Source organism: Schistocerca nitens, chromosome 4 (genome assembly GCF_023898315.1).
Source record: "Schistocerca nitens isolate TAMUIC-IGC-003100 chromosome 4, iqSchNite1.1, whole genome shotgun sequence".
NCBI lineage: Eukaryota > Metazoa > Arthropoda > Insecta > Orthoptera > Acrididae > Schistocerca > Schistocerca nitens.
This window is the reverse complement of record NC_064617.1, coordinates 596472492-596490919: the sequence shown is the minus strand read 5'-3', so window position 1 is coordinate 596490919 and position 18428 is coordinate 596472492. Positions and strand designations below refer to the sequence as shown.

At 39.7% G+C, this 18428-nt stretch overlaps 1 protein-coding gene across 1 annotated transcript in view; it reads left to right on the top strand.

Annotated features, from left to right (window-relative positions):
* Positions 1-15607, top strand: part of LOC126253374 (spondin-1-like) — a 161743-nt gene extending 146136 nt beyond the window's left edge. The window contains exon 14 of the mRNA XM_049954654.1: positions 14742-15607. Within this exon, the coding sequence (XP_049810611.1) occupies positions 14742-14911 (170 nt within the window). The 3' untranslated portion in view covers positions 14912-15607. The remainder of the gene's footprint in view (positions 1-14741) is intronic.
* Positions 15608-18428: the final 2821 nt, after the last annotated feature.

Genomic DNA, 18428 nt, shown 5'->3' with positions numbered 1-18428 from the left:
ACACAGGAAGTGGGGGAGGAGGATCAAAGTTGATAGGAGGGGTAGATGGAGGGGAGGAGGATATCATCAGGGAGGGGGAGCTGGCGGAAGCCACCTTGGGAGAGGGTAAGGAGGGTGGAGAGATGGCGACCGGGTGGGACGTGGGAATACAGGCGCGGCAGCAGGTGGGGGTGGGAGAAGATGGGCGAGACAAGTGGGTGAGGAGGATCGAGTTTGCAGGAGGTGTACAGGATCTGTATCCACTCAAGGAAAACGAGGAGGTGGGGGCACGGAATGAGATCGTACAGGATCCGCGTGGGGGAGGGGAGACGCGATAGGCGAGGTGGAGAGCATTGCGTTCAAGGATTTGAAGGGATTTATAAAAGGTAGGGGGGCGGAGATCCAGGCCGGATGGGCGTAACAAAGGATAGGGCGGATGAGGGATTTATAGGTGTGGAGGATGGTGGAGGGGTCCAGACCCCACGTACGGCCGGAAAGGAGCTTGAGGAGACGGAGTCGGGAGCGTGCCTTGGCTTGGACTGTCCGGAGATGGGTGGTCCAGGAGAGGCGACGGTCGAGGGTGACGCCAAGGTACTTATGGGTGGCGGTGAGGGCGATAGGACGGCCATAGATGGTGAGATAGAAATCAAGGAGGCAGAAGGAAGGGGTGGTTTTGCCTACAATGATCGCCTGGGTTTTGGAGGGATTGACCTGGAGCAACCACTGGTTGCACCAAGCGGTGAACCGGTCAAGATGGGATTGGAGAAGGTGTTGGGAGCGCTGCAGGGTGGGAGCAAGTGCAAGGAAGGCGGTGTCATCGGCAAACTGGAGAAGGTGGACCGGGGGTGAAGGCGGCGGCATGTCCGCCGAAGACAAGAAGCCAAGCACGGCCTTATATGCTTCACCGCAGCGGTACTGCGCATGCGGGTCGCAGATGCTGGTGGGCGGCAGAGAAATACGTTTACACGTGCGCCGCCTGTGGCGAAGGCTACAGACATTCGATTTGCTTATCGATGTATGATCTGCGGCAGTGACATCATGACAACTTCTCTGCAGTTTAATTACTCCAAGAGCCGGATGCCATGCTTTGTCCAAATTAAAACCATTATCTCTATTATTATTAGCTAATTTAATCTCTCTAGCTTCCTTGAAGACAGATTCCCAAAAAGAAGAGGTGGATGTTAAAATCTTCGCATCACTGTAATTCATGGAATGACCTGTATCGATACAATGTTCGCCCACAGCTGACTTGTCTGGCTGTAATAAGCGTGTGTATCTTCGATGCTCCACACACCTCTCATGAACGGTGCGTGTTGTTTGACCTATGTACGACTTCTCACAATTTCCGCAAGGAATCTGATACACACCAGCTTAACGAAGCTGTAAATCGGCCTTCGCAGAGCCGAGTAAAGCTGTAGTCTTCGTGGGGGGCCGGAAGATCACCGTAACACAGTGTTTCTCAAGAATACGGCCTATTTTCGAGGAAAGAGCACCCACATAGGGCAAAAACGCACTAGATCTGGAGGAATTACTATCTTCTTCCCCACCACATACCTGCATTTTAGGTTTTGCATCGAATGCTCTACCAATTTGTTGCGGAGAAAATCTATTCGATTTAAAAATGCTCTTGAGGTATGTGAGCTCTTCTTGCAAATTGTCTTTATTGGATATACAGTGCGCCCGATGCACTAAGGTCTTAAGACACCTATGGTCTGTGAAGGGTGACGGCAGCTACTGGCATGAAGATGTAGATTTGTGTGTGTTGGTTTCCGATATACGGCATGTCCTAATGTGCCATCACCTTTACGGGGAACGACAACACCCAAAAAGGGGAGGCAGGCGTCTGTTTCTACTCCCATAGTAAATTTAATGCTAGCATGGATGGAATTCAAATGCTCAAGAAATCGATGTAATTCTTCCATCCCATCGGGCCATACCACGAATGTGTCGTCCACATACCTCCAGAAGACCGTTGGTTTAAAACTTGCTGAGTCCAGTGCATTGTCCTCGAAGTCTTCCATGAATAAATTAGATACCAGATGGGAGAGGGGATTTCCCATGGCAACACCATCAATTTGCTCATAAAATTCACCATTAAACTGAAAATAAGATGATAAAAGCACATGTTCGAATAAGGCCGTAATGTTCTTATCAAAATGTTGGCCAATAGGAGATAAAGAGTCCTGCACATGCTTTATATACTCTCCACTGCTAGTCTGCCACCTTTAGTCTGTGATTGTTTACTGCACGTTGACATCGAACGTAGGCGATGGTCACATTAATGCGACTGGACTGTGTAGAGTCTTAAAACTGTCATCCAGTAATATCGTGATCTTCATGGTAACTATATGTAAACATTGGTTTGTTGTGGATGCTTTAGCATGTTTTGTAACTGTTGACATAATCAATGAGACTCATGGTAATTCTGAAAATCGTAGTCAAGTATTCATGCTTAGCAAACCACAAATGCCTCTTCATTTCTCCACTCGGTTTCTACGAGTGTAAGACTCTGCAACCTCTTTCAGAACTCACACTTATTTGGACAAAAGATGCTGCTGTCTGCATGACTAACAGCATTCTTCCAGCATTGCTTGTCTGTGGCTACCTGGAAATAATTTCTGTGGGATAAAGTTTGATTACCATATTAATGTTTATGCACTATATCCTGCGACTTTACCTTTACAGACAAGCTGTTGTAATAAGACATCAGGATAATTAGGCAGACAAAATATATATTTAAAAATAGACAAGTGGATCGTCCAATGACTTCCAATACTTACAGGACAATCTAGAAAATTTTCTTTCACTCGTCTGTCAGTTTGTGAGAAACGAATCGCTTTCCCAAATCTTTGTAAGTAACGGTGTTAATATTGTCCTTTCTATGCCTTACTTTCTTCTATATTAATTTCAGTGACTGTAGCATATATTGCACCACCATCTATCGCAGTGCTTCATTGTTTATTGTTCACGTATGTTGGCAGGCAATCGAAAAGTGTTATACCGTTAATATTTTCCTTTCCTTTCCTTACCGAAAGAATTTGATAAAGTTGGAAACACATTTTCAGTGAACCACAAAAAATGCTTGTGAACGAGTCGTAATGTTGTGGATTAGCCTAAAAACTACTTCTCTGAAATTATTTTTGAGCCATTCCAAACTATATTCATTTCTGCTTTGATATGCTGAATGCGTACATTAATAAAATCTTGTAAATAGTTTGAGGCAAAGCCTTCGTGAGAGGCAGCAATAAATAGGTCTCACAGAAACGAACGCTGTTCCCTTAACATCACTTGGATTACGAGTCCGAAGTCAGATACCGTCAAAACACGTGATCAAGTGGAATCCAAATAACATCCAAGAAGCACAGTAGCTAAAAAGAAAACGGCATGACAGCCAAATCAGTTTTAAGGTAAAGAGTATAAAACCGTATATGTAAGTGAAGAGCTTCTCACTCTGCCCCTCTTTCATCCCAGTGTGTGACCATGGGCCCTCGTTTGTGTACAGGCTGAGTGGATCGTCCTGGAGCAGAGTATGGAGGTATGGACTCAGAACCTGTAGTGTACTGGTGCCTTCATTTTCACAGTCGAGCAAAGATGATTTGTTTTTCCACCACTACCCACTCCCAACCCCCATACCTCTATCCCCTAAGAGGACACAGATTTGCTGGAAAGGTTCATATTTCTGCCAGCTTCTGTGAAGAGAGAAGGGTAGGGTGTTGAAGATATCTGCCAGAACTGGATACTTTGGCCTCCTTATTGATGTCCAACAAGTATGATGTCAGTGATACTGGTATGGTTAGAGGTCAAAAGGGTAGAATTTGACATATCACGCAATTATTAAATACCGCCCAATCCCTGTAACACCTTAGGAATGCGTGCCTCGGATGCTGTTTCGGTTGCAAAGGACTGAACTCAACATTTCTTTCTTACCACTGTCTCACGTTCCTTCTCATTTGAGTTCTCCTTTCTGTTCTCTCTCCCTCACTTTTTACCTTAATTATTATTATTCGTCTTTTGTAATATGCGGTGGGTGATAGTTTTATGATAATTCTGGTGAATAAATTAGTAAACGTTTACCTTTCAGAAAAAATAAATCCAGAGGAACGCACACGCCGGAATGACCGTTCGTCGGCGGATTGCAAGGCCACTAATACACAAAGTGTCGAACACATCTTGACCACACCTAATACTTTTTTATACAGTAATAAAATAAATTATGTTTGGTGCTAGGGGTACATTAATCAGCGTGATGGGCTTTCTTGTAGCTTTGTTACGAAGATATAAACACTAGTTCGACTTTTTTAAACAGCAAATAATATTATTATTCAGTAATTCATTTTATCTTCTCAAAGGCTGTTCAAGAACTAACATACCGTTCCTTTCACGTAAACATGACGTTATTAAAAATGTAACGCAAAACTGACTTTGTTTTCAGGAAGCTTGCCAAAAAGAGTGTGTCGAAATTGCAATCGCAATAAAAAATATTTTAACAGCCAAATGCGAAATGACTTCATCCAAGAATCGACTTTGACTCTCCTCTATTAGCACACTCTAGTGGTGGACAAAAATACGGAAATAACGCGAGAAAATTTTGCCGGAATATGAAAGCATATGCCATCCGAGCCTGCAGGTTGAGCTGTTGTATCTGACAACAAATGGCATCAGAGCAATGCCCTCAGTACTTTCCAAGTTTCAAAAAATGTTCAGATGTGTGTGAAATCTTATGGGACTTAACTGCTAAGGTCATCAGTCCCTAAGCTTACACACTACTTAACCTAAATTATCCTATGGACAAACCCATGCCCGAGGGAGGACTCGTACCTTCGCCGGGACCAGCTGCACAGTCTTTCCAAGTTTCAGTCTTGGTCAGAAGAGTGTCATGTGTACAGTGAGTGCATTATGTCGAAGCTAAGTGAATTCGAACGTGGGCAGGCTATCGGTGCTCGTATGGTATTTCCGTAACCAAGGTAACCGAAGTGTTTGGTGTTTCACAGGGCACAGTATCAAAGATTTACGTCGCATATATCGCATACAAGGAAAGTGCAAAAGCATCACAGATGAACGCGGATGAAAGTGTGTATTGAAGAGAATTGAGACTTAAAATACGAGGACGACAGCTGCGCAAGTTTCTGAAGAACCCGATATCGCACTCGCGAACCCTGTCAGCACAAAACCACGAAGGGAGTTCCATAAGCAGGGCATTCCATGCTGAGCTGGAATTCCAAAACTGTACATAAGAGGTGGTAGTTCCTGTAATAGGAAAACGTGGTATCAAAGCCAGAAAACCTGGAGTATTGGGCTATGGAAGGAAATCATTTGGTTCGATAGGTCACGTCTCACACTGTTTCCAACTTCTGGCCGAGTTTAAATCCGGCATACACCGTCCAAAGCCTACGATGCAGACTACTCACTGCCAAGATTGAAACATGGCTTGGGTTCGGTGATAATCTGGGTATTCCATGGGACACTTGAGTATACTGCAACGTCGCATTAGTTCCAAGGTTTATGTGACCATTTTGGCTGACCAAGCCCGTACGATAGTACTATATTTGTTTCCCAGTGGTGCTGCTGAGTTCCACGACGACAGACGTCAGGGCCCCTGTTCACACAATTTGCATCTTTCAGGACTGTTTTTGTGAGCACAAGGATGAATTGTCACATCGTGTCTGGCCTCCACACTTAAGATCTCAATATTATTCATCGTGTGTGGTTTACTTTGGATAGTAGTGTGCGTCACCGCCGTCCACCTTCATCATCGTCACCTACACTTCCCACTATTTTGCAGGATGAGGATGATTTTTGGTTTTTGGGGCGGTCAGCGGTGTGGTTATCAGCGCCCGTACAAATTCCCAAGCTTTTCACTGTCCAGTCTCGCCATATGCCTAAATGATTGCGAAATGAAGAGGCCAACGCGAACACCCAGTCCACAGGCAGAGAAAATCCCCGACCCGTCCCGGGAATCGAACCAGGGACCCCGTGGTCCAGAGGCAGCAACGCTAACCACTAAATCAGGGGCTTCGGACTATTTATCAGGAATACTGGTATAAGATTCCCATGAAAACCACACAGCATCTGTATTTATCCATAACAAAATGACTGGCAGGCATGTTTATTGCCAACGGTTTTCCTATACCCCATTAGTTATGGTAATGTGTTGTTTTTTGTGTTACTATATTTTTGTCCGCCCCCTGTAGTGCAGGTACCCGGGGTAACGTAATTCGTCCACTTGCTGTAGTTGACAGCTAACAAATCGAAACACGAACAAAATGCACTCTCGTCATTCAGTCAACCATCTGGCTTTAGTGGGTACAGTAAACACCAGCGAAGATCGGCTGGAAATGTTGCTCATTAATGGAGATGTAAATTATCAAAACGTTAACTCAACCATTTTTAATCATTTAATACATGGTTACATGTACAGCTGTACTGTAATATTTTTAACCGATAGGTTGTTTCTCCATTGATGAGCTGAATTTCTACCTTCTATTCATTGGTGTACATTGCATTCACATAAACTTTCAACAGAAGACGTTTCGCTGCATGACCGCTGATTCTCATTTGTTCACTGTCAACATCAGCTAGAGCGAAGGAGTTAACGTTACCCCACGTACCCGCACTGTGTACTGCAGAGGAAAGTCAAAGTCAGTTTTGTGTTAAGTTTTTAATAACGTCAGTTTACTGCGAGTTGTATACTATGGTACGGTTTTGAGTAGGTACTGAAGAAAAGAAATAGATTGCCGAATAAAAAATATAAAGTGCTAATTAAAAATGACGTACTACTGTTCATACCTTTGTAATAAACGAAGCTGAAAGAAAGAAAATTACGCTGACTAATGTCCTCTTGATAAATTAAACATTTGTCTTCATATATTTTTTGTACCACTTCTGTAAAAAAAACGTGTTTTCTTTTGTCAAAATAAAAGGGTCACTCTGTGTATTAGATACTCTAAACCACGGCGACAAGAATGTACGTGTTTTTTTTTATATAACTTGTATCGAAATGTAATGTATAAAAGGCACTCAGTTTAGTTACCTAGGTGATAGTCCATAGTGTAAAATGTAAATCTAAGGTAACGGCATTTCTGAATTATGGCCAGTTTTTAGCCACAATAGTACATGTGCTTTACAGCGAAGACAAGCATATCGACAACGAAAGTATTTCTTGTCAGTATCTCCACAAATACAACTCATTTTACGTTGATACATGATTCTGTAAGATCGACGAACTGATTTGCCGAAGGTTCACAGAAAACTGGCAATGGTAAAGAGGTGACGTGGCAGCGCTGCCAGCCGTACTGAGCCTTCGGCGTCATTTGGTGACCAGTATTTGTGCCGCTTGGCCAAAGGTATATCCTTTTCCTTCAACAAGAAATCAAAATTCGGATCTAGCCTCGTAAGCGAGGAAGGAGCATCTGTGTTACCTTGGTTGGATGTGGTTTAAACTGTGTTTCGTGATTGTGTTTGTTTTTAAACATCGCTCTGGGCTACAACTTGTTAGTCGTCTTTCCAGCCAAAATAAATAACCCACGGCTTATAGTAGATAACAAGATGGAATTTGGAGCCGTAAAGTAAGATGTGGCATTTTTGAACCACGTAGATTAGCGCTGAAATACCTTTTCCAGTTTCTGTGCCGTTTATTCATGTTGATCTCAATGGTTTTGAGGGATAGGAGATAGGCGGCAAGAGAAACTAGTTAACTTTAGTTACTTTATTTCATTGACATGTGGGTAATGCAGTGTTTTGGTGTAACTTAAATGGTTCAAATGGCTCTGAGCACTATGGGACTTAACATCAGAGGTCATCAGTCCCCTAGAACTTAGAACTACTTAAACCTAACTAACCTAAGGACATCACACACATCCATGCCCGAGGCAGGATTCGAACCTGCGACCGTAGCGGTCACTCGGTTCCAGACTGTAGCGCCTAGAACCGCTCGGCCACAACGGCCGGCTTGGTGTAACTTACTTTAGGCGGAAAGAGTAATTATAGCATAATTCAAATCATCTGAGTCATTTGGTTTTGCTAAGATCATATAGTGCTCTGTTTAACGTGCTGAGGATTCTTACACTAAAACTGCAATATGTTGTTGTTGTTGTTGTGGTCTTCAGTCCTGAGACTGGTTTGACGCAGCTCTCCATGCTACTCTATCCTGTGCAAGCTGCTTCATCTCCCAGTACCTACTGCAGCCTACATCCTTCTGAATCTGCTTAGTGCATTCATCTCTTGGTCTCCCTCTACGATTTTTACCCTCCACGCTGCCCTCCAATAGTAAATTGGTGATCCCTTGATGCCTCAGAACATGTCCTACCAACCGATCCCTTCTTCTAGTCAAGTTGTGCCACAAACTCCTCTTCTCTCCAATTCTGTTCAATACCTCCGCATTAGTTATGTGATCTACCCATCTAATCTTCAGCATTCTTCTGTAGTACCACATTTCGAAAGCTTCTACTCTCTTCTTGTCTAAACTACTTATCGTCCATGTTTCACACCCAGCATGGCTACACTCCATACAAATACTTTCAGAAGCGACATCCTGACACTTAAATCTAAACTCGATGTTAACAAATTTCTCTTTTTAAGAAACGCTTTCTTTGCCATTGCCAGTCTACGTTTTATATCCTCTCTACTTCGACCATCATCAGTTATTTTGCTTCCCAAATAGCAAACTCCTTTACTATTTTAAGTGTCTCATTTCCTAATCTAATTCCCTCAGCATCACCCGAGTTAACTCGACTACATTCCATTATCCTCGTTTTGCTTTTGTTGATGTTCATCTTATATCCCCCTTTCAAGACACAGTCGATTCCGTTCAACTGCTCTTCCAAGTCCTTTGCTGTCTCTGATACAATTACAATGTCATGGGCGAATCTTAAAGTTTCTATTTCTTCTCCATGGATTTTAATACCTACTCCGAATTTTTCTTTTGTTTCCTTTACTGTTTGCTCAATACACAGGTTGAATAACATCGGGGATAGGCTACAACCCTGCCTCACTCCCTCCCCAACCACTGCTTCCCTTTCATGGCCCTCGACTCTTATAACTGCCATCTGGTTTCTGTAAAAATTGTAAATAGCCTTTCGCTCCCTGTATTTTACCCCTGCCACCTTCAAAAATTGAAAGAAAGTATTCTAGTCAACCTTGTCAAAAACTTTCTCTACGTCTACAAATGCTCTAACTTTCTGCATGGTGTCTGTTTGTTGTGTTCTAAGTCGTGTTTCCCTGCGACTTTTGCGCAACGACGCTCTTAGCATGTTTTTCAGGGAATTGACTAGTTTGAACGTGGGACCTGTTGCTGGTAAGGAGACACCAGACCACACGTAACATGTAGAGTTCAGAAGAGTTCAGTGAGACTAGCGATGATATAATCAAATACTTAATGATTTCAGCATCAGCTCCACTGCACTCCCTGTAAAACTATCTTAATACTAACAAAATTTAGTGGAAGGGGTTCAAGCTGGTAAAATAACGTCGAAAAATCAGTCAAGTTTACCATTGGAATTTTTATTCTACTCACAAAACATTGTTTATAAATTGTACTAGTTATAAAAGGAAATATTTTAATACAGGATGATAAAAACCAACTGCGTTCAACAAAAATGTGAACGAATATTCCTTGAATGGGTTTCCAAGTTCTATAATGGATCGAAGGATGACCTATGCCATATCACATCTATAATCTAGGTGTAAATTAAGTTTAATAAAAGAGAAAACTATCAAAAATGGTCTACAGTGACCCTCAATTATCTTTAATTACTTATTTAACTTGTCGTAAATTACAGTGATTGATGTGGCTTCTCAATAATTACATTACAGAAAAATCATCGCGTTTCAGATTTTAACTTCAAGTAGCAAATATGAATACCACAAAGTTTAATTGACGATCGACACTAGTATTACGTAAAAACGGGATGTAACAGATGAGACTTCTGCAGTACTGAGTGAAGCCTTATGTGCTCTTGTGCGGCATCGCATCCGTTCGTTACCTTGTCGGTGGTTAGGCAGCGTCAGAGGCGGCTGTCAGAGCAGCTCCACACACCTCGCCGTCTCAGTAGCAACTCTCTTGAACTTCTCCTTACTACTGTTTACCGAATTTGGTTTAAGAAAAGGGTATCTGGTTGTGTTTTCAACTGACCAATCACCGTCTCAATGTTAACCTTGAACTCCGCCTACAAAAATTCTGTCCATCCAATGAGAAACGTTATACTCTTCGTGGTGGGGCAATGCTTTTAAAGTTTGCAACGTAACAGAGCCTACACGGCTCTGCTCTCGGCTTCTGTTCTCGTTTCTCCTCTGGGAACTGCGTCTGTTTCGCGGTAGGAAGGTATGACATGCATTTAGACGTTCTTGTTTCAGTCTTTGGTATTCCATTTGCTCACTCGTTGATCGTATTACTTCGGTTAATTTAATGTCAGGATTTATTCGGAGCTATGTAATATATTGCCAGATTTGTTATCATGTCAGGGTTTTCATGGAAGGTGTTGGATTTGCCTGACACCTTACAATGCTAGAAACGTAGGTTTGCCTTTTCTTAATCTAGCTTCTAAGATAAGCCGTAGGGTCAGTATTGCCTCACATGTTCCAATATTTCTACGGAATACAAACTGATCTTCCCTGATATCGGCTTCTACCGGTTTTTTCGTTCGTCTGTAAAGAATTCGCGTTAGTATTTTGCAGCCGTGACTAATTAAACTGATAGTTCGGTAATTTTCACATCTGTCAACACCTGCTTTCTTTGGGAGTGGAATTATTATATTCTTCTTGAAGTCTGAGGGTATTTCGCCTTTCTCATACATTTTGCTCAACAGATGGTAGAGTTTTGTCAGGACTAGCTCTCCCAAGGCTGTCAGCAGTTCTAATGGAATGTTTTCTACTCCGGGGCCTTGTTTCGACTCAGGTCTTTCAGTGCTCTGTCAAACTCTTCACGCAGTATCATATCTCCCATTTCATCTTCATCTACATCCTCTTCCATTTCCATAATATTGCCCTCAAGTGTATCGCCCTTGTATAGACCCTCTATATACTCCTTCCACCTTTCTGCCTTCCCTTCTTTGCTTAGAACTGGGTTTCCATCTGAGCTCTTGATATTCATGCAAGTGGTTGTCTTTTCTCCAAAGGTCTCTTTAATTTTCCTGTAGGCAGTATCTATCTTACCCCTAGTGATATATGCCTCTACATCCTTACGTTTGTCCTGTAGCCATTCCTGTTTAGCCATTTTGCACTTCCTGTCGATCACATTTTTGAGACGTTTGTATTCCTTTTTGTCTGCTTCATTTACTGCATTTTTATATTTTCTCCTTTCATCAATTAAATTCAATATTTCTTCTGTTACCCAAGGATTTCTACTAGCCCTCTTCTTTGTACCTACTTGATCCTCTGTTCCCTTCACTATTTTATCTCTCAAGGCTACCCATTCTTCTTATACTGTATCTCTTCCCCCCATTCCTGTCAATCGTTCCCTTATGCTCTCCCTGAAACTCTCTACAACCTCTGGTTTAGTCACTTTATCCAGGTCGCATCTTCTTAAATTCCCAACTTTTTGCAGTTTCTTCAGTTTTAATCTACTGCAGTATATATGATGCTAAAGAAGTTTGTTATTGGAATCAAGAACTTATGTAAAACGATGGTCAGCGCACATTCAGTGAGCAAAAGATAGAAGAGGATCTCTGTGTTAGAAGTATGTGCTTAACTGCGGTTCTGAGGTGTGAACAGCTCTCTGCAACAAACATTTTCAACGGACCAATGTAAAGGCTGTCATTGGCAACGCTATCTCCTGGAAAACTTCGATACGTTACTTTCTCTGTGGAAGTGCATTTCACTGAAATGGTTGACACAGCATACAATACCATAAAGGTGTTATCTCTTTCATTGTGATGTAATAGCTATAAGTCACTAATCTGCAAAGTACATTCAAAGCAGTCTTTGCAGTGCCGAAGACTACGGTTAAAATACTAGCCCAGGGAGAATTTAGGCTTAAAGGCTTAATCACTGGACACTTGTATCTGATGCATCTTCATTAGCTAATTCATGAGTATCAACTACATACATTAGTTCAAAATGCTAACAATTCGGCAGAGAGAGAGAGAGAGAGACTCACGTAATAGGGAAAACATAAAAAAAACTTAGTCTCGTGATGAGCAAGGAGGTTTCAATAGAAATTATTCTTCTGTGGAGAGTAATCACAGCAACGTCTCCTTTTTGGAAAGAGTTCACAAACTACAGACATAAACTTCACTGAAGAGAAAGAAGAACTGTTGCAAAATGGTTCAAATGGCTCTAAGCACTATGGGACTTAACGTCTGAGGTCATCAGTCACCTAGACTTAGAACTACTTAAACCTAACTAACCTAAGGACTCACACATCCATGCCCGAGGCAGAATTCAAACCTGCGACCTTAGCAGCAGCGCGGTTCTGGACTGAAGCGCCTAGAACCGCTAGGCCACAGCGGCAGGCACAATTGTTGCAGAAAGCGTTAAACTGCAGTATCTTATCGTGACTTAATAAAAGAAACAAAGATTATAATTACCACTAAATCCACTCAAAATTATATTATTGGTTTATTTGATGTATTACAATAGTATAGCTGTTTTTGAATGCAATTCACCAAAATTTGTATGTTTATGCCGCGACTCACTCTTTAAAAAATCGAAAAGAATTGTAGCTGTGTAATTGTTATTTTCAGAGATCAGCCAATACATTGTATTGGAAAACAATAAAGTATTATTCATGCACAGAAAATAATGGGTTTGTTCACTATTCAGAGGTGTCCATAGTTTACGCGAAAAAAGTACTCGTACTAATACACCGTCACCCTAAGTTTCTTATTTTCCTTGATGATTCATATATTTCTAAAATGAAATAAATTGTGGTATTTCACATTTGCTTGCATTATTATTATTATTATTATTATTATTATTATTATTATTATTTCTTTCGTTAATCGGTTCTCCAGTGGTCACAATAAACTCAAAACCATTGTCACACTTGTTCTTTTTCGTTTATAGTATCCTACGTATTTTTGATCAGTCCATTGTGACTAGTACGGCATCCATCTGACCATTTGGCACCAGTTGTTCGTATATCATTTCAGACTGTCTCAAACGTCACTAAAACTCTTCTATAGATATCTCGGTTCAGTACGTCTTCCAGCTGCATACCAGTTATTTGTAGATCTTTTTTGATGTCCGTCTACCACGGCGTTCTTGTTGTCGGTTTTGAGTCAAAGGTGTTGAACATGATTTCATCCATTTGGAAACATGTCTTCATAGATTACAAAAAAAAGAAAAAAAATAACTTGAACTCTCTGCTTGCGCATTGTGCCCGTATTTTTTTTTTTTTATTTTACAATACATATTTCTTTCGAGGTTTTATGTAGATCTTGTTATTGTGTGAGTTCTTTCTCTGTTTTTTTCTCTAATTCCTCTAATATACATCACTCAAGGTGGGTAAGACACTCAGATGCATACAGAAACTTTGGTTCTAAGACTCGTAATAATGAATTCTTGTATTTCGAGAAAGCATTTTCCGTTGTAGATCTCTTATGTGGCTTGGAAACCACTGTCCGTTTTCCTAGCATTTTTTTTCAAGTCCTCTTTACCCATACTATTGGCTGCTAACCGTCTCACGAGATATTTCAACCCATTCACGCGTTTTATTGTTCCATACCTCACGTTTAACTGTGCAATTTTGTCCTTGATGTTTGACTTTACTTTTTTTTTGCTTTATTTTCTTATTTCACTTAAAATCTTCTGTCATTCGCAAAAGATAAACAGTCTATCTCAAGTCCATTCTTCTTCGTCCCAAGTCTTTTGTTGGTCAGACAGCTTCCTATCTCTTAAGGGGAGTAGGACGTCAAACGGGACAACTTAGAGCAGGAGAGGCACCAGAGGACATTTTAATTTCCACTGTCTATACTTTTACGCATAAATTCATAAAACTTTGTCAAAATAACCAGAAAGGATTCAGGATTTACACTCATAGCAGTGGAAGTTCAAAAATATAAGAAAATATTTTTTTACATTTGAAATTTGACCTTTTTTCACTTACTGTTGGCTGCATTTGTTGCTATAGGTACTCGTTTCTTCATAAGTAAGGGATATTCTTCGATGAATTTTGAACAACATACAAACCATACTTACAGGTGTATGAAACTGTAGAATTTTCCAAATCTATTGAAAACTGTGGTAAAAATTGAGATAATTAACTATAAAATTTGAGTTTTTTCTAAACATGAAGTTTAAAATGTAACAGCACCTTCATTTTTTCAAAAATTAAATTATTTTTAGAGTTTCATACACCTGTATACTGTGCAAAATTTATCGAAGAATCTCTCTTACTTATGAAGAAACGTGTACCTACAGCAACAAACGCAGCCAATAGTAAGTGAGAAACTGATGAACTTTCACATGTAAAACAAAATTAATTTTGTTATGTTTTTGGACTTCCACTGCTATGAGTGTGAATCCTGAATCCTTCCTGGTCATGCTGACAAAGTTTTATGAATTTATTCGTAAAAGTATAGACAGTGGGAATTTAAAAGTCCTGTGGTGTCTCTCCTACTCCAAGACGGCCCGTTTAACGTCCTACCCCCCCCCCCCCCCCCACCCTCAATTCCTGACACTACCACTTTGGAACTTCTTCCATGTTATAGTATTTTGTGTGCCTATGTCTTGGCTTATTTTCAGACATTGTGATACTAATGTCCAAATAAATAAAACATAAAATAAGGAAAGACTGCGTTGAGTTGTTGTGTACACTCGGGTTTCAGGAGGCGACTGCCAGCTGTCAGAGTGGAGCGAGTGGTCGCTGTGCTCGGCCAGCTGCGGCGACGCCTACCGCCAGCGCACCAGGAGCATCGTCCGGCCGGCGCGGCGCCGCGGTAGGCCGTGCGGGCCGCGCCTTGAGAAGGAGGCGTGCCACCTGCCCGCCTGCCATTAAGGCGCGGTGGACTTCACGTAGCGGCAGCAAACTCTCCATTAGTGCACGGGGGAAACAGCTGCGACGTGTGTACAATAGTAGCATAGTATCCAAATCGTCAATTTCATTCTTATGTAAGTTTAAACAGGTTCATGGACGATCACTTTCGTGTGTGCAAAATTTTGAACTTTACAATCTCACAAACACTGCCAGCTACATATTTTCTAAGATAAATTATAAACGTTCATTCCATCTATGAAGCTTTATTCTAGCATATAAGAATTTCATGTTTCATTTGTAAATATAAGTAGTCAATTTTGGGAAGTAATTCTCAGATTTTTGCTTCCAACAGGCAGTATTCTATTATTAAACTTGTACCAATGAATCAGAACTTCGCCAACCTCTCCCATCAGCAATAATATTTGAATCACATTTCATAACTGTATTTTGTGTAATTGTATATGTCCTAATAGACTACCAAATTAGCCTGTATTGGTTGGTGGACAGACCATCACTAACAAAAAGTTATCAACCAATGACTGTTGTTGACTGATTATAGTAAAGTGATTTTAAAATTCTGTAAGAGTAATCAGATACTCCTAGTGTGATTCTCATTATTAATTATATATTTTTTATTTCTAAGTTCATGTGACATATATACAGAAGTAATTGTAACACTATGTTGCATTATTTGTGGCAATATATTATATACATGCAGCTCATGCCTTATTTTTACATAATGACTACCTTCTTCAAAATGTCTGTGACAGACCAACAGATCACAATTAAAATATCCATAAAGAAAGCAATAAATGCAGACGTGGATGACTTGACTGGTACTATGAGATACGTATTGTTATGCACTTATCTGAGGAAAAATATCTGCTAATCCTCAAACATATGTACCAGAGTTGTTAAGAACATTGCAACAACATCAAAAAACTGAAAACTACAAAACAAAGTCCTATCATTCTCCCTGATATGACTTCAAAGATCCACCTGTTTCATGAAACATTATTTTACCTTAACGACACTCGATAAAATTAAGAGGTATGTAACATTTCAAGTACTTCCAACCTCACAGCCTTTCTGAGTCTTGCTGTGGCCACAGGAATGCGTATTTGGATGTCTGTGTGGTTGTGTATGTGTGTGTGAATGTGTGTACTATTGCTAGAAAAAGAGCTAGTGCTCGAAAAGCAGTGTGGATGTTGTTTCTGAGCTCCACACATCAATCCACTATAGGTGAGTGTTTCCCTTTCCCTTATTTTACATATTGCCCTATCCAGGAATTTCTGTTACTGTCATTCATTAGATAAGACCTGCCAGTGCGAATTTGCTTTAAGTCAAATGCAAAACGTGTGAAGTTGGTAAAAGACAAAAGACAGAAAATAAGCTCCAAGCAGAGCAGAACAACTACTTTACAATTCGTGACGTACCAAATCAGATATAATCATTCAAAGCTCAACCATATGTATTAATGTAATTATTGATGCAGCTCGAATTCTGTTGATATATACTGAAATGCTTTTATACATATCACAGCAACAATTCATACACTTATAAATAATCGATAAGAACTTAGATATGCCAACCTCCAATTTCATTCAGCACAGAGTTGCTTGTAAAACATACATATTTCTTCCAACTAAATACATAGTTTTAGAAACTGCAATATACTAGATTTATGGTTTAGTAAAACATCTGGATCACACATACAAATGACATTTCTTTCTCTTTTGAACACAACTATAGTTTTCTCAGATAGGATGATATTATTACACCTAAACTACCAGCGGCAGTGTGTAACACCACAACATGTAGCCTTCATTTTTACATGTTATAGTCTGTAGATTATAGACACTAACTCTAAAATAAAAATGTTCCCTTGTTCTTTACCTCTAATAGATACTATATATATATATATATATATATATATATATATATATATATATATATATATATATATATATATACTCCTAGTCAGTACTTGACACATTACTGCAGTGCCAAGTATTCAGCCTTTGTGTTGCACTGGTTACTTAACCTAAGCACTAGAAGTAGGAATTATCTATGCAATACATTGAAGCATAAATAACATTACCTACATAGAAATCTTTAAAGGATGATCAGTTATTCATTTACTTTCATTACAAACATGAATAAATGACAAAAAAGGACATCACTAAAGATATTTTATAAGATCATGGTATGAGGACAAGCCTATTATCTTGTGTTTTCTTGGACAGGCTAGTAGGTAACATCCTTTATGAGAAGTCCTGACTATCTTGTGTGGACCTGTATGAAACAGTTGCCATTTACAAGTTTTAACAGGTAGTAGTGAAGAGTTTGGATGAGTTTTTAACAATATGTTATCACCGGTGTAATAAATTTGTACAATGCTTAGTTTCTTGTCATATTGGCTTTTCCTTAAATATGCTTTCCCTTACCTTGTCCTCCCAGGAACACTCTTTTCTATAGTGATGAGGAAGAGCATCTACACATTCATTTTGTTTTGTTTTGTTTCCTTTTTTAAGTTTTTTAGAAGTTCAACTAGTCTGTATATAGGTAGAGTATTTACCTTTTGTCCAAACAGTTTCAGATATTCAATCCAACGTGTCTGCCAGTTAGCAGCATATGTGCAGATAATTCTATTAAACTTATAGAAAATTCTCACTGTGCAGCTTTTTTCTGGGTGATAGACTTTTTTTTATCTTGTGATCATGGAGAAATTTGTTCCCTATGCGGCTAGTGAAATTTGATAGACTTTTTTTTATCTTGTGATCATGGAGAAATTTGTTCCCTATGCGGCTAGTGAAATTTGATGTGTTGTCAGGTAACAAGGTAGCCGACTTTCCAACTGTTGGTAAGTTACCATTTACAACCCTTTTGATGATCAGACCTACTGTGGTAGACTTTGTGGCCAACAGTTTAATATATTTCAAAAAAATATCATACCATAAAAATATCATACAAATATCATACAATGAATTCTAAATTCAACAACATTAATCTGTCAAAATAGTAATCACTTAATACTGATCAATGACATAAAAAATAGTTTATTCGCATGGTCCTTTTGAAAAAAATCATACATACAGAAATACCATACATACATCAAGATGGATGTAGCTCTGTATGACTACATTGGTATGATAGTTATGTTTTCTGGCGTATGACACATAAGGAGCTGCTATACACATCTGCTAATGTTTGAAAAATACCAATACCAATTTATCTTTGTAGTACATTTTGTTGTACCATAGTACCCCCATACATGAGATGTGTACCAATTTAAGGCATCTTCACATGAGCCTGGAATACATATTCATGAGCTGTCAGACCACACATTTCATCTAGAGATCAGGACCTCATAACATATTTTGTAATATTTGTTTAGATTTTCAATAAGATTTTGTGAAATCAGTATTTCAAATTTTCCACTAGTGCTGGTCAGTATTCCCCAATCAGTCATATTTTTACACATGTATAAGAAATACTTCCTGTAATTACTGTCTCTCACTATTATCATATTATGTTT